The 22,122-nt window shown below is 35.2% G+C and overlaps 3 protein-coding genes across 3 annotated transcripts in view; all 3 read right to left on the minus strand.

Moving 5' to 3' along the window:
- The window catches only part of LOC133172714 (thioredoxin-related transmembrane protein 2 homolog), a 284,179-nt gene that overhangs the window by 58,812 nt on the left and 203,245 nt on the right, over nucleotides 1–22,122 (minus strand). The window lies entirely within an intron of this gene.
- Nucleotides 1,640–10,016, minus strand: LOC133172577 (uncharacterized). Its single transcript, XM_061307498.1, has 9 exons — nucleotides 8,883–10,016; nucleotides 7,619–8,733; nucleotides 7,131–7,452; nucleotides 6,870–7,017; nucleotides 5,435–6,759; nucleotides 3,850–5,313; nucleotides 2,622–3,702; nucleotides 2,368–2,514; nucleotides 1,640–2,271 (listed from the first exon to the last, which is right to left on the minus strand). Exons 1-8 carry the CDS (start codon nucleotides 9,993–9,995, stop codon nucleotides 2,399–2,401), a joined length of 6,684 nt encoding a protein of 2,227 aa, XP_061163482.1. The 5' UTR covers nucleotides 9,996–10,016; the 3' UTR covers nucleotides 1,640–2,271; nucleotides 2,368–2,398.
- Nucleotides 10,394–18,266, minus strand: LOC133204589 (metabotropic glutamate receptor 3-like). Its single transcript, XM_061340343.1, has 8 exons — nucleotides 18,126–18,266; nucleotides 12,937–13,127; nucleotides 12,504–12,584; nucleotides 12,307–12,426; nucleotides 11,678–11,841; nucleotides 11,090–11,582; nucleotides 10,748–10,986; nucleotides 10,394–10,570 (listed from the first exon to the last, which is right to left on the minus strand). Exons 1-8 carry the CDS (start codon nucleotides 18,128–18,130, stop codon nucleotides 10,394–10,396), a joined length of 1,470 nt encoding a protein of 489 aa, XP_061196327.1. The 5' UTR covers nucleotides 18,131–18,266.

Consider the following 22,122-nt stretch of genomic DNA (forward strand, 5'->3'; position numbering starts at 1 on the left):
AATTTTTGTTGTTTTCCTGGTATTTCTTGAGATAACTTCGAGTTTGTCTTAAAATTAAGACTAAGATATGTCGTACGTTCGTCTTAAGATATGTCTTAGTCCTAAGATAGCTTCATAAGCATGCCTGTAGATGTATTTTTAAAAAATGCTAATTTTCAAATATGCATCACTTTGACTGACTTCGACTGGAATTTAACAAAAAGTGGAAACATAACAACTTTACAAGAATACTAAGCAGCTGTCTGGTTGTGGTATGGATTACTAAGTAACTGAACTTATAAACTGATTTGATTTCTCATGCAGTGGAAACTGCATCAGAGAGTCAAAAGTTTAATAATACTTTATTTTGTATTGATTTTGTTCGGGATCGGTTTTGTTTTGATGGAATTAGCGAGCAAATATTCTTAAATTTCAAAATTTCATTTCAATTTTCCGAAGTTTGGCAGATATTCCTCCAAAGACGTTAATTCTTCTACCTTTTTTGTACCTTCCCTATCCTATATACTTCAAACAAGTGTAAATATGGCATGGCTTATGCATTATTTCATACAGAGTTTGAAATTTTTAGAAAACAAAAACAAAAAAATTAAAGAATGCTCTAAAACTTTTGTCACATTGTACATGTGTATATTAAATATTGTATTATTTTGATATTACGCTCATTTCATATATAAAGAGCTTGATCAATCTTCAACATCATTTTAGGTACGAGGAATTTTGTACGAAGAAACGTAAAATTCTGCAAAAGATACGAAACCAGTGTACAGAATTTTGTGACGGCCCTCATACATGAAAGAAATAGGGCGTACAAGGCGGGGACAAACAATATATTTCTCAAAATTTTCAAAGTTCACGGAAAATATTGATTATATTTTTCAAAATCTCTCATCTTCAACACATTTGATTAATCCATTTAACTGACAGATTAATTGATTAATGACTTTTATAAGTTGACAGTAAAGCATATCTATTAGAAAATCGGTTAACTGGGGACATAAAAATGATTTTTGATTATGAATTGGTCAAGTCTACATTCTTCATTGACGTTTAAATGATGGGGAAAATGAATGTATTATCAATTGTCAATACCATGTTTCACTATTTGCTTCCTTTATTTTATTGAATTACTGATTGATAAATAATTTTTCATTTCTGTTTTAAAGGATTGGAAAAGAAAAAAAAACATACATAATTCGAACTCTCTCCAAAGCTCACGGTTAGGCGTAAGACTGAACATGTTAATTAACCACTATGCTACGAAGTTTTGTTGTCATTCATATGTCAGTGTGATTTAAAATAAACGAGTTTTTGAAAAGTATATTTTTTCAGAAATGTTCGAATGGGTTTAGACTCCATATTTCTGAAACATCAAATAGATTTTACATTTACTTTTCCACCAAATAAACGTTAACGAAGAGTGGAGACTTGACCCACTCATATTCAAAAATCATTTTCTAAGGCTCCAATAAACTCATATTCCACTAAAATGGTTAACTGTTAACTTTAAAAACTAATTATCAATCAATGAGTCATTCAATAAAATAAATGAACATTAGCGATGTCAGTAGAATAATTTATATATAATGTTTCTGTTCTATAAGATTTTTTATCTTCAGTCATTTACCATGATAAAGACAAATATATACAAAAAAATTTTATTGTATAAAAAATATATCACAATCATATATATACGTAATAGTACAAAAATTATATAAACACCGTACTACAGACGCACATCACGTCTGAACTAAGTGAAGCCTTTAAATGTACAAATATCTTATATGAAATTCTCAACAATTATTCACCCACTAACAAACACGCGCATTTGAAAAACATTCATTCACAGAAATCAGCATCTTTCTATAAGAAACTCTCATGACATTCTGGTCAAAGACTGAGATTGCTTAATTTGACAAATACATCTAGTATCATGGCAAGATACAACAGTAAAAAAAATCATTGGAAAAAGAATCTCAGCAGCAATTACTTTGGAATTGTCAATATCATTTTTCATTTACCATTGAAAAGTAATTGATTACGAAGAGAAAAAAAATTACACACGAGTGAACCTTCTGAAAAGCCGTTACATGTAGGTATCCTGAAGACATTAATTTAATGTATCCTTATCATACGAGGGTATTGGCTTTTGTGGAACATATGGCTTTCGTCTACCCTTCGTACATGGATATGGTACAAAAGAGACATTTCACAGCTTTATCCGGCTCCACAGGATCGGAGGATCCAATAGCACTGTTTATTAAATATTTTTTTCTGCAAAGAGTAATTATTACAATGTTATTTACATAGAAGTATGCCATTGGTTTGCTTGTATAAATATATTTTATATTTTTTTTTATAAATTCTTACCATTTGCCTACTCACTTCGTCTATTTTCTATTTAAAATCCCACGTCTCCGTTGTCAAGTTCACTCTGCCTTGGTGAAGACGGTTGGAAGACTGCGTCATCGTTGTCATATCCTGGATTTGAGTAAACTGTGGAATACACATCGTTTGCTGAAAAAAATAAGAGCAGAAGAACATTACAAAAAATTCCAACATTTAGCTTAAATCCATAACCCAGATACATGGACACAATTTATGTAACTATTGTAAAGTCATACCCCTCTCGTCAATAATTGATCCAGGTTTTTCCTCCTCCATTTCCTCCGGATCACGTGGCCACAACATGATCACCACTTTTCGGATGATTGTGAAAATTAAAATGGCGGTAGCGTTAAAGAAGTTACCCAGTGCCACCGCCGCATCACGATATGGCGGTGACGCGTTCGTTATGACGATCATCCACACCATAAAGCAGCCGGCTGTACACACACTGGAGACCAGAATCCAACGTGATTCGTAGTTGTTATTATCACTGTCCCATGCCATGGCGGAAAATATTGCAGTAAGCAAGACTAAAAACATGACAAAAATCATTGACATCACCAACGCTTTGTCATACATGTCATGTGGATCGCACATCATCCAGTCATGTATCTCTGTTGCATCAGCCATCAAACTTGCGGAAGGAGGACGATGGACTAGCCATTGAATGGGTATAATTAACTGCACGCAGACTATTCCCAAAGCAATTAAGAGTAGTACTCCTTTCCCCGTGATCCCTTTGTATTTTTCATCCATTTGCTGTTGGTTGAAGTAGTCTACATTCTCGCCGAATCGCCAGTTGTCAACTGCTTTGACAAGAAGAGCAGCAAAAACGATTGCATATACCACTCCCATGCAAAACTGTCTAGCACCACATGTGTCTGTTGCAGCTGGAAGGAAGAACGCGAAATTGATGGCATAAATTCCCAATATTCCAAACATCATCAAAAATCCTAGTATGGTTGTGCCTCCCCTGATTTCGTAGAATATTAGAAGGTACAAAAAGAGGAAAAACGTGATAAACAATCCGACGCAAGTAGGAACTGCTACAGCTATTGCCCAAATTGGCCACTTGTAGGTTAAATCATAGATGGGCACAAATTGATTGTTAATTGTAGTGTTCATAACGTTGTAGAACAGATAGTTCCTAGGTTCCGCTGCTTTGACACGCCTTATGGTATCGTTGCTTGTCTGGGCACTCACTACAGGGGCTGAACAGTCACAAACTGCAGTGCTTCGACATGGCGACCAGTTATTTCCCTTATTATTGTCATAGTTTGATGAGAACTGGAAGCTAGCGCTGATCAAGCTACCCATCTGAAAAGAAAAACAAACAAGGACATTAAAACTAGTTTGCCATGAGCCTGTGAAGAAAAAAATCATAAGATTTCAATTTGGTAATTCAGATTACTGACAGATTTGATATGTGTAGTTCTTGCAATGCTGAAAAATTGTTTTACTCACATCTTGGTATTCCGTAGAACTTGATAATGTTTTAATATTATAACCGATGTCCCAGAAACGATCGCTATTAAATTTCAAGATGAAAGATCGACTGAGGTCTAAACTACTCTGGACATTCCATTCCACATTCAGAATACTGCTAAAGAGTTCATTCCAAGATTCGTCTACTCTGAAACATTCTTCAAAGGAAGCTGTGGAAATACATCTACCGTTGGACACTGCATCGATGGCTTTAGCATAAGCATATGTGGCTGCAATGGTATTAAGGACATAGGGCTGAAAATCTATTTTGGTCCAGTCATCTATGGTTTCACTTCCTGTACAAGCACTGTACTGTGGAAAGTTAACTTTCGCGGATTGAATGTTACATTTGTGGAACATCTGGTAAAATTCTTCGAACCAGTCATTAGGAATCCCTTTACGGTCATTGTACTTCAACTCACTGACATATCTAGCAAACTTTTCAACAGGAGTTGATCTTGGCTCTACCGTGATTGATCCCAAAAGGTCACCCTCCATTCCACTAACGACTTCCAAGCTAGAACCCCATGTGTCAGTTCCAATCCATAAATACTTGTCCAGTACGTTTAGTTCTTTAGCAGCTTGTAGAACAATCTTTGGGTCACTTGATATGAGAACAATTACCTTAGACTTTGAGTTACTTTCGATATATCTAATTGCATCCTTTGCTTGGTCTAATGTCGCTGGATAGGGAACAGCAATATGAGCACCAGCACATGTTTGCATGTTTCTTGCTCTAGTTAAGAAATCTTCGAATAGAGTTCTTCCATAAGTATCACTGCTATAGATAACGGAAGCTGAATTCCAGTTTTTATTTTTTAGAATTCTAACGATGACATCCATTTGTAAGTTGTCTGGTGGGACGGTTCTAGCAAAAAAGGGATATTTCTCTTTATCACTGAGTGCAGTAGAAGTTGCGCTATTGCTAAGAATAGGTACTTTAAGAGGGGCTAAGACGCGGTTTGCTGCCATAACATGATCGGAGGTACTAGTTATAAGACCTGCAAGAGTCTTATTACTTATTTCCCCATCAAATGAGAACTCTGTATTACACAACCGTCCACGTGAAAACAGACTGTAAAGATCCTGGTCTACTCTCAAATTGTTTGAACAACTATCGACAATTAGCCCACGCAGTTTGTATTTAGTTGTTGGAAAGTAGGTATCTAATGTGTAAATAAATGCAAGGGCATTGTAAAGTACACCAATGTCAAGATGTCCGCATAAATAACGATCAGTTCCCCGTTTGTGAATTGGCAGAATAGCCAAAAGGGTTGCTCCATTTGTGGACTGGTCTCTGGCAGGCTGAAGCATGTATCTCTGCAACAAGTTTCGAACAGTTGGACATTCAGAGCAGGACCCTTGTCTTTCACAACTTCCGTCCCAATTAGATGTGTATGTATTTTCAACTGTCAAGACGTCCTGGCTTGAGAACTCGCCGATCTGAAAAAGTGAAAATTGCACATTGAAAATTGCCAATAATTTGTAAAATAAGAATCCATCATTCTCTTATATATATTCCATGAATAATCAAATATTTAAATAGTACGGATTTCGTTGTTACCTTTTCATAAGTGTAACCAAGCTCATTCATGGTCATTCTTTCTTTGATATCGTACAGCATGTAACCTTTGTTTCCATCTCTTCGGTCTGTTCGGAAACTGAAAGTAGCTCCGGAAGGATCGACGAAGGTGGACCTTAGTACACTCTGCACCAATAAATTGTGACGGTTTTGGTTATTTTTGAACTGTTCACATACCGTCGTGTAATTCACCCCACAAAGAGACTTCAGTACGTCATCGAGTCCATATGCAGCAGCAAAAACAGCGTTAATCACATGCAGAATACCAGGGTCTTGTATGTAGTCACGCTCAGCAGCAATGTTCATCGTCTGCGAAAGACATTGAGTTTTGTGTTTTGAGGTTGGAACAGTTAGGTAGCAATTCACCATTTCTTCATAGAATTCAGGAAACCAGGGGTTTTCAGGGTAATTTCCAGGAGATTTTTGCCCTATATGAGAATCAAAATCTCTTATGTCGGATGACTCCAGATTCAAAGTGATTGATCCCTTAGCCAAATACTCAACACCTGAAATAGCATCATAATTATTTCCCCACGTTTCTGACCCAATGAATCTAAACTTGCCAATAGCCCCGGCGTTTCTCGTCATTGCTTTCAGCATTTCATGAATGTATTTGGCATTAGCAAATACAACTATTGTATTGGCAACAGGTTTCTCTAGCATAGCGCGAACAACTTTATCAGCACTTTCCTGTGTCACAGACGAATTATCAGGGAACTCAATGGTCTGAGCGACACAAATTTTATTCTGAGCAGCAAGATTTTTAAATTTCTCAGCTCCCATTTTTCCATATTCATTTGGTGTATGAACGATTTGAACATACCGAATATTCTGAGCGTCTAGGAATTTTATCATTGCGAGTGATTGCTTGTCATCGGCAGGAATCGTCCTCATGAAATACGGATACCTGTCTTGATTTGAAAGAGAATCACTGCTTGACATGTAACTGATTTGGGGTAACTTCAGTGTTTTTAAAAGACGCGCCAAGTAAAGTGAACTGTCACTGGATCCACCACCAATGTATAAACTGATATCGTCAGGATTCACCGTCTGTCCATTTCTTGTTAGCTTAATTATACCATTGTGGATGTCAGACACGAGATATCCCATTCGAATAGAACTCTGACAGGCATCCAAACCAATACCACCAAGTTTAACATTCCTTAGAACATTCTGGAATTGACCAGTCTTGTCATTCACTTTCTCGAGGGCGTAATTGAAGGCCTCCAAGAGCTGGAATCCACCTTGTATATTCAAATCACCACAAGAGAAAGGAATCAAACTGTTCTCGTGGACATCAAACAAGCCTATATTTATAATAAAAAATATCCTGATAAAACATGCATCAGCCCTCCGTATTCACCGTAAAAGACAATTAACATTAATGATAACGGATTTTATTAGATATGTGACATACCACCAAGAAGAATGTCGCCAGGGATGTAGGTGAATTCAATATTTTTCTGAATACACTGTTGACATGGGGGCGGACAAGAGGAGGAAACAGCTGGTGGAATGTAGGTACCAACTTTCAAATTCAAGGACGCTCCGGCAAACTCTCCAACCTTCAAAATACAGTGTACAGCAATATTGTTTTTGAAGTCTTTTGCTTTTCAAATAATAAATACCTGAAATATATAGATTTCTTATTCTGAAAACTTTTCATTTGACAACATACCGTAGTTAGATCATTATTGTATAGGTATATAACTTCCATTCCCATGTTGCCCTCACGATCAATATACTCGAAATTGTTTCCAAGAGGATCCCTAAACGTTAATTTTTCCATTTTGTCCATTATTTTGTCATTAATATTAGGGGTAGAGGAGAAAGCAGCACATATCCCTTGATAGTTTTGCCCACATTTGTCTTTAAGCACAGCATCCATAGCTCCGACAAGTGAGTAAACAGCGTTTATTGTGGGAATCACGTAATTGTCTTGTGCAAATCCACGGGCGGAAGTGATGGGCGCGTACGGTTGAGAGCAATGGGTGCTATAGCTATAGTAGAAAGATAAGAATTATCATTATACAGATTATTATTATATTTTTATACTTTTTATACAATAAAAATTATTCATTAGTTTAACAATGATACTATTGTAATTTTCATTTTTCTGCAAAATAACCTACTAGTATATACTCTTCTTGCTCAACATTTACTTACGTGCTGCTTCCAGGTAGATTGCAGCCAAATAGCTTAGTGTAATACTCATACAAGAATGCATTCGCCAGAAAAACATCACTTGGAAACGCAGCTAAGAACTGGAGATACTTTGGGTCATTTCTTGTTTTGATGTTAAAGAAGAATGATTTTGAAGCACTATTACCGAAAGATTGTGCCAAAGCCATATATGGCATTGAGGAGATAAGCACCATATCTTGATACGCCCCACTGCTGATGTTTTTTGCCCTCAGAAGAGCGGTTGTATCGGCACCATTTGTCCACAAAACCACAACCTGGCTTGTGCTAAGCGATATTAATTTTAAAATTTGAGAAGCATTCATAGATGGGGTCACCATGTATTTTTGAAGAACACATATCTCCTCTTGCGTGGCTACCGCTTCGAATGTTTCCATTCCACCTTTTCCAAAGGAGTCTGCAGAATATATTACATTCACATAGTTATAAGACAATGATTTTGCTAGTTTTGAAATGGCAACTGATATTGTTACATCGCCTTGTATCGTTCTGAAGAAGTTTGGATATTTCTCTTTGTCCTGAAAAGCTGCACTAGAAGCTAGTGGACTGACAAGTGGGATGTCTAACTTCTCGGTCACCATTGCTGCACTATCAACAGCAGCTGTGTTGTCAGTTATCCATCCAATGATACTCGATGTATCTAGTTTCATTCTATCCTCCGATGATAGGAGTCCAGTGTTTGTGTAAACATAAGAAATAAGTTCGCCAGGTCGATTAGGAATACCGCAATGGTCAAGAGTTAGACCTCCTAGTTTTATGCCATTCAAAGAGACGGGAGCCTGCTTATTGTTAACTGCATCAATGGCATAGAACATGGCGAGTCCAAACTGAACACCGTAACTCAATCTTATATCACCACATAAAGTGGGGTAGAGTTGATGTGTATTGTGTAATCCAAATAAACCTCCAATTATGACGTCACCGTGCTCGTAGGTGTATTTCGTTTTGGTCAAATAGGAACAATCTCCACAAATACCCGGACATATTGAGTAAAATGTAGCAGGCTGAATAGTACTTGGATAAATAAGTGTATTGTCCGAAATTGTGAGAACTCCTGATTTGGTGTTGTATAATCCAACCTGAAGAGAAAAATGAAATATTTTAGGCATGCAAATATGAATTCACAGAAAACTAAACATTACTAGTAATACACTGATACTCATACAAGAAGTGATGACATATCAATAATTTCTATCAGCATATTTATTGTTTAAACCCTTATACTTACGGAAGTATACTTTTGTCCTTGTCTGTAGTTCATAATTTCAATGCCTGAAAGGGGCTCTCCGTTGTGCATGTCAAACTGGTATGACGAACCTATACTAAATGATGCGTTTCTGATATTTTGGAGTAGAACTGCATTGGAGTCCTTCGCCGCACGATACTTAACACATACCCCCGAATACCCCTGCCCACAGTAATGCTTCAAAGTTTCGTCAAGAGCCTTGGCAGTGACGTAAACAGCATTGATTGATGTCGTCATCTGGTACCAGAACTCGTAAATGGGAGAATTAGACATTCCAGAACCTGGATTAGGACATTCATTTGTGAACATACCTTTTGATGAAGCATCCAAGTAACATTGGAAAGCATTTTCGTACAGTTCTCTGAACCAAGGCATATCCATTGCTGTTCTAGGCTGTTTTTGATTTAACCAGTTTTGGAAGTTCGAAGTCTGGCCTATTTGAGGCTGGAACGATACTACTCCATTAGCAACATTCTCAAAACCCATTATGTTCAGATTATCGCTGCCCCATGACTCACCCCCAACAATGACAAATTGCTGCTGCCATGAAGCGTCTTTAATTGCCTGAAGCATCTGTCTGATATTTTTCTTCTCCAAAAACATAACCACGACTCTTGCATTTGTATTTGACCTGACTTTATCCAAAATCTGAGCTGCAGTGCCATCTGTACCCATTTCGTATTGAGCAGCCATGCATATTTGAAAGTCAGCTGTCATTCTCTTTAACACTTCAACATCATGACGCATGGAAGGGCAATGGACTGCCTGAATGTAATACCAACCTTTCTTTGCAAAGAAATTTGCCATAGCCACAGACTGGACATAATTACTTTCTACCGTTCGGCTAAATAGTGGGTACATTACTTTATCTCCCAGTAATGAACTAGATGCTACGGTTCCAATCTGTGGCAGTCCATACATTTGAGTAGCTTTTGAGAATGACATGGCCCCATCATTATTAAATCCCTCAATGAGAGCCTTAACAGAATTAGGATCCACAAACCGTCCATGCTTATCTTTCAGTGTACTGCGACTTCCGAGTAAATTATTGAAGAAGAGTGAAGCTACATCAGAACTGTTGCAGGCATCAAGCATGACTGTTCCTAAGCGTACACCATTGAGTATCCTTGGTAAGTCTATATTCAGATTTTCCACAGCATATTGTATTGCAAGCGCCTGTGCCATACCATAAGCGTTGTCATCTCCACATGTAAATCTTTCCGATCCCGAATTTTGCGCAGACAGAGCCACGCCTATATTGATATCTCCAGGGTTGTAATAGAAATTAAAAGGATTGGGTTCTACAATGCAGTAACTACAACCTTCAGCTGGACAAGAGGAAGTGATGTCCCTTGTTATACCAGAACCATCGTACATTCGGACTTTCGTTTTGTCTAATGCTAGAACGTTATTTTCGTAACTTCCAACCTGCAATTAATTATTTAAACTGATTTTATTACCAGAAAAAAATCATTTTCCTTCATAAAAGGGGTCTACAGATGCCATTTAAAATACAGCAACTGTAACATTACCTCTTCAAATGCAAAATTTGGAGCTGTAGTTCTGTCGTTGTAGTTATAGATCGTGAAATCTTGATTTATAATGTCACCATTTGCATCAAACTTGACCCTCCTTCCAGCCATACTTGGTATTCCGTCAGTGTTTGAGAACTGCAACAGTCAGAAAATTTACTCACTCTTGTCAACATGAAGTGTGTAATGAAATTTTGATAGTTTTATAAATTTGTAACACAACTACATGGTTTTTATTTATTGGTAAGACGGTCGTTTCTTCGGAATGAAATTCTACACTAATTCTTTATTGAATTTAAACTTATTTGAACTTACAGTGAAGTCTATATTCTTTAGAATGGTGTTGAAATCTGCGGTAGACATGGCTCTCAAACTGTCACAGACTCCATTAAAGCTGTCCCCACATCGGGTCCTGTGGGCTGTCCTGAATGCTTTTGCATAGGCATAAACTCCCTCTATTGCAGACTGCACGTAAGGTAACTGTTTATATATGGATCTCTTCGTGACAGTTTGTGGGCAGAAAAGTTTAGTAGCAAATGGGGCATAGTTAATACCTGAAAATAAAAATCTTAATGTTATATTTTACACCCGAAACTTTTCTATTTCTAAGATTTTTCCCTGCAGTACTGAAAAGAAAAAGAAAAACTATCTACAAACCAGGAAGCCTGCAGTCATACAGTGTCATGTACCAGTCTTGAAACCAAGGGTTGTCTCCAGGAGGGCTCGTCTCTGACAGGGTAACAAAGTAATTTTCAAATTCTGTGATTTGGCGAACTTTTGGTAGGGCGAAAATTACACCTTTGCTGTTTGGAGCATGCACACTCAGTGGATCTGTAGAGACCATTCTAAGCATATCTGCCATTACCCACTGGACGCGCTTCCCGACGTTTGACTTAAGGAGTTTGATGGCATGTGCCCCTGGTCCCAAAAATACTGCGACATTGACCCCATCGTTGCCAAGGTCACTGAGTTGGGTCTCGTAGTCGGCTTGTGTGGCGACGATAGAAACTGTTTTTAAGCCAGCTATACAGATGTTTTCATTTAAAGCCTGTCGCGAAAATTCCTTGTAGCCTAGTTCACCCATGTCCGTGTCTACATTAACAACTGTGACGCGTGTCCAATTCATTTGCTTCAAGACTTGTGTCAGCACCTAACAAAAAGTAGTTAGAGAGTGAGCTGAGTTATTCTATTTATATATTGGTTTATGTAATTTATTTTAACATTAATCTTTTTAGCTTCATTTACCCTGGCAAATGAAAACCAGTTGCGCCCAGTCCTCAGGAAGTATGGATACATGGATTTATCACTGAGATCAGGGTGAATGATTCTCGGAGAAATCTGGGATGCTGGTATATCTGACGTCATCTGAGCCACAGATTCTGTATTGCTGTTCAGGGGACCTAAGATTCCTATACACAAATAAAACTTTAATTTTAAAATCGTTGCATATTATACATATTATACATATATATATATATATATATATATATATATATATATATATATATATATATATATATATATATATATATATATTATGTGACAACTATTTCATAGGAAGTTTATTCATTTTTTTTTTCATCTCCAAAATAAGATACCCCCATATACACACTCAAGCACCGTTGACTTATTTTTATATGTAAATGAATTATTCCTCTAGCATACATTTACAATTTGTTCAATATAAAAATAAAATAGAATAAATGTTTTATTTTTGTAGTGGCTTAAATACTGCTTGAATTTTCCTTCTTAAAATGTTATTCTACGTTGTAAACAAACGTTGCAGACAAATACAAGTACATCAGTAAAGTGAATCTTCTGGCCGTTTGCTTACTCCAGAGATTTGTTTGTTTCAGAATTTTTTTAAGGATTACCTAAATGAAGCTTTGAACCATCACTACAAGACAGCTGGGTGTTGGAAAATTGCGGATAAAATTTCTGTGCAGCTCGTACGGCCATAAACGGGCTCCCGCAATCATCATAGGCCTTCATTCCTAAAATTAAAAAAAAAACAAATTAAGAGCAATGTTTCTTATTAATAATTTTTACATGAGTTCAAAACAATACTCACCAAGTCTAATACCCGGGACAATATTTTGCGCATTAACACGCTGGATTGCAAATTTCGCTGCCTCGTACACTTGTATCAGTTCTGAAGATAAAAATTTAACATATTTAGTACGTCTGATATACTATTTCGTTTTTTTTTTATGTATCAAGAAAACGCTTATAATGAGGAATGAATTGCAAACTTCACCAACTGCATTAAAAAGAAGATTAATTTTAAAAATTCATCAGATTATTTATTACTCGAACTTCTTTCCTTATGGGGTTCATATATGTAGTGCATTAACCCCTAACTTATATTACTCAACCCAACCCAACCCGACCCATCCCCCGCGTTAAACTTGCAAAGAGACAATCAACTTGAACCGAAAATACACCCTCTCTAGTGGAGGGATGTATAAGTTAATTTTGCTTCAAGAATTACTCCATCCATATACCTTTATGTGGAGTTCCACACGTGTATCCACCAGTTAAGGTGTCCCTGATCTTGAATATGCCGCCTATAAGGGCTCCTGCTGAAGCCACCTCTACATCCACCTCAGATCTCCGGGCATCGCAGGTCTCCCTTCCCAGGTTCTGGGTGTTAGAGAGCGAAAACAGCACGCAGAGACACAGACAAACACACCAACTATTAAAAAATATAAGTACATGGATTTAAAATCCATGGAACTTGTAAAAGAATTTTTATATATTATTCAATCAGTAGTTAAAGTTCAGAGCTACATCTATCTTAGCTCGGGGGGGGGGGGGGGGGGGGAGTCGATCATTTGTTATAACTATCGATATAATAAAATATATTAACAAAAGACAGTCTCTAATGTAATTGAACGACTTACGAGATTTCTTTTATATTGAATTTTTGAAAAAGTTAAATACATTAGTGTTTTTCTTCTGATTTTTTAAAATAAATTTATGCATTGCAATCTCATCGGATCCATATTGTCCCTGAATTCTGGAGGTTCACTCTGTTTATTATGATTCTTTAGTGTAATAATGAGTAACAATGCATCTCATGAAACTGTTTGATGATAGGCAAGTAAAATGTTCACATCGAAACATTCTTTGTGTATAATATTACAGTGTGCTGCAACTGTCATATTTTTATTTTTGTATTAACATATCAAAATAACAGTTCAGGAAAGTTTTAGGGCTTGAAATCTCTTCTGGCCAAAAAATAAACTCAGTTGAAGAAAAACTTATGAAAGACAGAATGAGAATTTTAATCACTAGATGTCTGAATATTAAGCAACTATTACATATGTATGTTATAAATCTGGAAATGCATTGCAGGTAATAAAACCGGTTTGAATTTCCAACACCCTAGGATCCACCCCTTGGTTTATTATTATGGGTTATTATTATGTTGTATGTACGAAAGCCGGATAGGCTCAATTTTGACAAGAATAAAAAAAATTAACTCGTTATAACGAGATAGTTATAACGAGATAATTATCTCGTTATAACGAGTTAGTTATCTCGTTATAACGAGTTAGTTATTTCGTTATAACGAGTTAGAATCTCGTTATAACGAGATAATTATCTCGTAATAACGAGTTAGTTATCTCGTTATAATGAGTTAGTATCTCGTTATAACGAGTTAGTTATCTCGTTATAACGAGTTAGTTATCTCGTTATAACGAGTTAGGATCTCGTTATAACGAATTAGTTATCTCGTTATAACGAGATAATTATCTCGTTATAACGAGATAATTATCTCGTTATAACGAGTTAGTTATCTCGTTATAACGAGATAGTTTTCTGAATAAAAATGGCTGTAGTTTTTAATGCCATTGAATTTTTAGCTAGTAATTATCAGTCAAACTTAACTTGAACAATTTATAAATGGTAGAAAATTTAATTTGCTCTGGGGTTTACTTATGATTAAATCTTGAACTATCTCGCTGTCAATAATCATATTTTAATAAGTATAGCAACTCTAAGGCGAACACATTTACACATTAGTTCTGAACGCCTCCTCAAATTGTTGCATTAGGACGCGATATTTTTCTTAAAATAATATTGCCAAATATACTTGCTTCAAACTTTGGCAATTTATTTATGACAACTATTTCTGATGAATGACACTATTTCGACATGTATTGGACGACTTAATAAATACACTTTCATATATCAATTTCTATTCCGCTAAAATTAAATATCAGAGACAATATAAGTACAACATATCGCAGGCGTTTATGCAACATATATAGGCGTAGTAATAGGGGGGCTAATGTCCCCACCACTACTTTTGAAGAGGGGGCGGTCAAGGATATTCTGTGCTCCTTCCTCCAGATTTTTTTTTGACGAACACTCGTAGTTGGAATATCAAATCTCTTTTTTTTCTATTTGCTTGTCAAATATTTTACTTGGTTTAACCCCCCCCCCCGAACTTTGTGACTAAGCTTATGCAGATTGTCCACGATGATGAGGAATGATGAAGCAAAAATGATATTACGTCCTTCTAAGTAATAAGACGTTAGCTTTGATCTGCTGATATTGACATTTTATTTAATATTCTGTCATGATTCACTGTTTATATTTTTTGCTGGGGGGGGGGGGGTCCAAGCTGTGCAGATTCACGTCTATTTGGCGGATCCTAAGTTTACCACATGGTGACAAAACATCAAACCAGAGTTTACAACACACAAAAAAAAGTTTACAGAGTTTACAAAGCCAGTTCACTTTTATAACCTTTTTAATTAGGATTGATCAACGAATAGGACTAATACTATACATGTATTACAAGCCCGTTATGCATAAATTATCCCACGTTTCCAACTATCGTTCATGTCCCTGGCATACTCTACTAACTAGACAGTGATTCCTTATATTTCCATTTCATTTTGAAATAAAATTGTAAATTTTGATTTTAAAAATGTAGACTAATAGATTTAAATTACACGAGGCCTCACATGTCAATTTCAATAGTCCCCGCCCACTGACGTCAAACACAAAGACAGCGGCACGAGAATTACATGCACATTAGGCCTCCTTAAGAGTCTGACACAAAGACAGCCGCACGTACATGCATATTATGCCTTCTTAGCTACTGACCTTTCGCTTGGCAAAATTTGCATTCCGTTAGAATGATCAAGAAATCAACTCTCCTAACTCTCAAAGAGTTATCACAGAGAAAACAAATAGAAATGGAAATATTATTAATAAAACATTGAAGCAATGTCGTTAATTATTTTCCTCATCACAATATCACAATATTTATTATGTATACTTTGCATGCAAGCATATAATTTTTATTTCAAAAAGAGATTGATGATTTTTTGGGGGTGGGGGTGGGGGTGGGGTTATAAATAGAGGATATTCAATGTTTTGTAGTTGATATGGAATTTATTTCAAGAGTGGGACAGGATTTTTTTTATATTTTCACGAGTGAAAATATCAAAAATCCTGTCTCACGATACAATACATATTTCTAGGCATAATTTATGCTTGAAATACACCTTAATTAATGCGTATCATATTGTAAACTTTAGATATTAAATTTTCATTCTATCACAAACATGTCAACTGTTTTTACTATTGTCAAAGTGAGGCATGTGATTTTCCTACATGCACTACATTTCAGCCTGGTGACCTTCATCTTTTTATTGTGGCTTCCGTAGAATAAAGAGCCCCAAAAGTTTTTTATTCTATCACATTCATAATAACGCTTAAAATGCATATTGTACATGAGATTTCATGCCAAATTGGTAAATTAAAATGTTTCTTTCTTTTAATAAACAAAAGAAATATATAAATTATTAAGTGATAAGTACAGTATTAGTTCTTGAAATTCATCATATTTATTGCGGGGAAGGAGGGATTGATGATAAAAACAACGTGAATTTATTTTTTGTCAGACATTGAATTTTGATCTTGCCCTGCCCCTTTAAGACGATAAAAATGAACTGTTATTTCTTAATTGTTAACAGGCAAGGAATTTTCAAAATATGGACGTTAAAGCCTAACAAATGGTATCATATCGACATTAGTAATTCGGAATATATAAAATAATGGGATTATTTCTATGCATTTTTTATTGCGACAAATATTACGCAAAAATTATCATAATTTTAACATAGTCAAGAAAGCTTGAACAGGCCAGTTAAATCAGCCAGAATATATCATTTTTTTCTGATCTCCTTGTACAAGTTGACAACATTTTGACGTTATATCCATTCCATTTGAAGATGACACTAATTCTATTTTGCAATTTTAAGGTATAACACAACAACATGAGGCGGTCATAAGTTTCCGTATATTTGTCTTCGGTCTTTTCAATGAACAATATTAATCAAAAGCATAACACAAAAACTAGTATACTGTTATTCCATAAAATCTATATCAGGCACACTTCAAACAAATTTGATCGACTGGCTTCTGTTTATTTCCTATAAATAATAGTACATGTATATTCTTTACTTAGATATATCAACTTTTAGATCAATTTTTATCTCGTTATAACGAGATAATTATCTCGTTATAACGAGATAATTATCTCGTTATAACGAGATAACTAACTCGTTATAACGAGATAACTAACTCGTTATAACGAGATAACTAACTCGTTATAACGAGATACTAACTCGCTATAACGAGATAACTAACTCGTTATAACGAGATGATTATCTCGTTATAACGAGATAACTAACTCGTTATAACGAGATACTAACTCGTTATAACGAGATAACTAACTCGTTATAACGAGATACTAACTCGTTATAACGAGATAACTAACTCGTTATAACGAGATAACTATCTCGTTATAACGAGATAATTATCTCGTTATAACGAGATAACTAACTCGTTATAACGAGATAACTAACTAGTTATAACGAGATACTAACTCGTTATAACGAGATAACTAACTCGTTATAACAAGATAATTATCTCGTTATAACAAGATAACTAACTCGTTATAACGAGATAACTAACTCGTTATAACGAGATACTAACTCGTTATAACGAGATACTAAGTCGTTATAACGAGATACTAACTCGTTATTACGAGATAATTATCTCGTTATAACGAGTTAAATATTTTTTTTGTTTTGTCAAAAATGAGCCTATCCGGCTTTCGTATGTATGAGCGGTATATATGTAGTATGTATTATTTTGTTAGTATAGACCTGAATTTAAGATATTTATAATTATTCTATTGGAAAGGATTATTCTGAAGCAGAAGATCGGGGGGGGGGGGGGGGGTAAGCCCTAAAACTTGTAAGAAACATGTTTTGAATATATGAACTGTATAGTCCTCTAAGCATGATGATTTTTCTTTCTCTATTACAAAGGATTTATACAACACTGACATAATAAGATAAATACATTACAGAATTTGCGTTACTGTGATTATATACATGTAATTACATACACAAAAATGACATAATTTACACTTCATTGTCTGTGGTACTATCGTATTCAATTATTTTATAAAAGAAAACCGGGGGAAATGCACCTTTCACCGTGTCCAATATTGAATTTTTTGCATTATAATGGAATATTAAGTGCCTTGATAATCGTACATAACAGAGGTAGTCGTATATATATATAACCAAAGTAGCATTTCGTTCGGTCCCACCCGGCAAAGTGGAATTAAATAAAAGTACAAGAATTCATTAATTCTTACCGCATGGTGACAGACGTCCTGTATTCTTCTAGACCTCCGCAATACTCCTATTTATTTCCTATCCTCCTCAATTCCAGGTGCTGATGGACCATGAAGCAATCCGTTTACTGGTTAGCCCTACCCTTACCAAACGTGTTTAGATATTTACATTCAATGGTGTTATCCCGGTTACTATTAATAGAACGTGTATTCCATTCAATAAAACTGGTTCTACAAGTTCTCTCACCTGAGATGGGCGGTGCTTCTATTTATAAACAGTTTTTACCTGAGAGAACGGGAGATAATTCGATTATTGATTTTACAGTTTGAAAGTCTGCATGTAATTTTAAGATAGAGTTATCGCTCTTTGTATATTAGTACTCCCCTCCCCCTTTCAAGACATGAATGATCTTTCATGTTGATTTTGTGGGAGGTCAACATTACCGCTACATTGCGAAAAATTTCAACTCATTACCGCTACATTTTCTCAAATTTTCGGGCGATCATTACCGCTACATTTTATCAAAGGGACTAATGCCGACAACTCATTACCGCTACAAACCGAATCGGCCAGCAATGGCACGGGATAAGAGTTCCATTCAATATAATTCACTTACCATGTAGAGAAGTACAACTTGGTAATGCAGGATTAGTTATCAATGGATATAAATTTCGTATAAATAAGACTTTTAAACACTACAAAGTGTGGAGATGGAGAAAAACATGTCTTATGCATGTGCAGTATATATATGTTGTACTGTACACGCATAAGACGCTGGCTAACGAAAGAGACAATGAAAGAGACAATGTAGCGGTAATGTATCCTTCTTTGTAGCGGTAATGTGCATGTAGCGGTAATGAAAATTTTGAAAACGTAGCGGTAATGATGTTACTTTCACCGGAATAAAAGAATATGAAATAAGCAAAAAGAATAATATACAAGGTCATCAGAACGCAAATTCATATAGATTTCATATCAAAACCCTTTCAGACATATATATAGAGAGAGAGAGAAAAAAAAAATATCTGTACACATTTCAATCATGCAACTCCTTCTCTCTTGTTTGTAAGTTATAAATACAGTGTATTGCATGTAAATGCATGTATACGAGTATATATGAGTATATATATACTGAAATTCCTTGTTGCCCTTTGATAGCCCTTAATAAGTAAATTAATGAATTGATTTTTTTTAAATGATCATGTATGAATTAACACTACTTATACATACTCGGTGAAGTGCAGAAACTGCAAGTATAGAAACTGAATATATAGTGAACATATTGAATGGATTGAACATTATACTGCCGCACGTGTGCGCATTCGCAGTCTAGTAATATTAGTTGTTCCTAATATTACGTAATGACAAAACTTCAATATCGAAGTTAATTTAATTGATAAAAAAGCCCAAGTGTAATTTCATATTGACCGGCTTCAACTCAAACTCATGTTCTTCATATCAATTTAACGTGATGTATATTTTCGGAATTTTTAGTGTTATACATTTTTTGCCTTTGGCCACTGCAGCAGTGACGGTATCGGACTCGATGCACATGACGAGTTAGGATACTAGTATGACAATTGATGGTGTCAATTACAGATAATTATTTCGGGAACTGATTAAACGAAAAGCTTAATTTCCTAATCGTTATGATCCTAAGGCTCGCATCAATGGTGTAATATTTTGCAGGGAGATGAAATGCTTTGATAAAGAAGAGAACAGAATTCAAATGCGCATCTTTAATCATTGCACGTGGTTCTTTAGCTTTTAAGAATGCTTTACATACACTGTATTTCTATCCGGTTCTACCCTGTATATTGTACCATCCTTAATTCAGTTACAATATAATACAGCTGTTACGTTTATAATTCACTCAATGAATTTAATAATAATATCAGATATATCTAATATTTTTAGTCAAAATTATTTTTCGTTAATATACTTATATGATACTGAAGGTGTTGTCAACATTTCAATCAGGCACGTAGTATCAGAGGGACCGGGGGGGGGGGGGGGGTGTTACATATTTAAACTGTCTTTTATATACTTTGCCCATTTCTGCCCTTTAAATTTTTCACTTTCACATTCGTTATATAAATTACATCCACTTTTTCCACATCATGTTCTTAATGCGCACCAAATTTCACAGCCATAGTTTAAAATGCTACAAACATACGTGTCAAATACCGCAAAGAGATTTACAAGTCTTCAAGTATAATTCTTTCATGGAGGATTTAAGGGGAAACATTGCTTGTCGTTCTTGCACAGATAATTGTCTCTTAGAAGTTAAAAATTTACCATTAATGTTTAACAAGACTCCTACATATAACAGACAATATCTACAACCTCTGTAGGTTCATTATTAAAATACAATTTATTGTTGCTAACTTTCCCACCATTTCTAAATACTACGATTTTTGTTCTGGAGACATTTACTTCTAACCCCCCCCCCCCCGCTCTAAATATTTCTGTAAAGTTGATAATATGCATGTACTTTGTAAATTTTCAGGAGTTTCAGCAAATAAAAACATATCATCTGCATAAATGAGTAAGAAATTAAAAGATCCAACATCTCGAGCTCAATTTCTGAGTTACCGTTTTTTTTAAAAATAAATTTGCTATCCAGGTCATTTACATATACACATAGGACAAAAAGCTAAGGGGATAAAATCTCCCTCTGGAGTAATCCAATGTAGTAAGATTAAAAGAAATTTGATACATTTATATTGCCTGCAGATTTTACAAACGTCTTTATATTAAAATATATAGATTGGATGACGCCTAATAGTTTTTCCCCGTATACCATAGTAATGCAATTTTAACCCATAATAATTAATTTTTCCCTAACTATGGAATCAAAAGTTTTCTTGTAGTTTGGAAAACAGCAATATTGTCGTTATCGATGACGAAGTACCTTGTTAATCAAACAACTCAATACAAAATTGCATCAGCTGTTGATAGATTAGGTTGAAAAAAGAATTGAGCATATGTTACTATATAATTGGTAGATGACCACCTTAAGAGCCTTCTATTTAAAATTGATGCAAACAACTTATTGAAACTGCTTATCAAACTTATTCTTCTGTAATTATTGGGGTCTTCTGATATTTTTTTTAACAGGAACTATAACAGTTTTTATCAACAAGATTTAAAAAACAGAAGATAAATTAAAGATACAACATTAATAAAAATACTAAATCTTTGAACTCTATGAAATACTCATTTAATGTAGAATTTAATCCATGCGACTTCCCTCGCTTTAGATTCTGGATAGCTATTCCTGGATACTTATTTCACTGTCAAGTTTTTTGGTCTTTTTTCCCAAAAATAGTGTCAGAGAAATCTTTATTACTATAATCTACAACTAACACACGAGGGAATGCTTTCTAAGCGACAGAAATTAATTTTGCAAACGAGGGAATGCTTTCTAAGCGACAGAAATTAATTTTGCAATGTTTCTAAAACAGACAAGTTAGATGGCCACTCTTGAACCATAGGCGTCGGAACCGGGGGGGGGGGGGGGCTTAGCCCCCCCCCCATTTTTTGGCAAAGATATACATAATATAGGCATTGAAAATTGGGGCTTACGTTTTTTCCCCCCACTTTCAATTAGCCACCCCACTTTTAATTTGCTTCCGACGCCTAAGTGAATTACAGGTACCAGAGATTACTACTATATGCATGATCTGAGGAAAATTGGATGTGGTCTGTGTATAACGCTACAAAAATCCTTATTTTTAAATAAATAAATAGATAATAATCTTCTTTTAAATTCTATAAAAGTCTAACTAAGCAACAAAATTAGTTCTGTTGGATTTGTGTGTAATCTGGGTCCCCTGTAAGACGATATTAAAATAAATCCTAGAGATATAATGATCGATTTACTTATTCTTCGCTTAGACTGTGGTAATGACTTTGTCCCAAATTTTCATGTCATTAGAGCCGCATTTCCATTTATTGGATGCATCTATATTAACATGATCTTGTTCCCGTTGAGGCCATCAATCGAATTTGCAT

This window comes from Saccostrea echinata, unplaced genomic scaffold (genome assembly GCF_033153115.1).
Source record: "Saccostrea echinata isolate AGI-Se365-2 ecotype Australia unplaced genomic scaffold, CSIRO_AGI_Sech_v1 ptg000054l, whole genome shotgun sequence".
Classification (NCBI taxonomy): domain Eukaryota; kingdom Metazoa; phylum Mollusca; class Bivalvia; order Ostreida; family Ostreidae; genus Saccostrea; species Saccostrea echinata.

Bases quoted from the DNA above. Each gene is read 5' to 3' on its own strand.
- LOC133172577 (XM_061307498.1), bottom strand. From the start codon at position 9,995: ATGCTTGATGCCTGCAACAGTTCTGATGTAGCTTCACTCTTCTTCAAT. The intron at 7,018-7,130 runs GTATGTTGTCAA...TGTATTTTGAAG, and splicing joins ACAATAATGATCTAACTACG to GTTGGAGAGTTTGCCGGAGC. The intron at 2,515-2,621 runs GTATGACTTTAC...TATTTTTTTCAG, and splicing joins ATCAATTATTGACGAGAGGG to CAAACGATGTGTATTCCACA.
- LOC133204589 (XM_061340343.1), bottom strand. The intron at 12,427-12,503 runs GTGAGTATTGTT...TTTTAATTTTAG, and splicing joins TGTCCCGGGTATTAGACTTG to GAATGAAGGCCTATGATGAT. The intron at 11,842-12,306 runs GTAATCCTTAAA...ATTTGTGTATAG, and splicing joins TGGTTCAAAGCTTCATTTAG to GAATCTTAGGTCCCCTGAAC.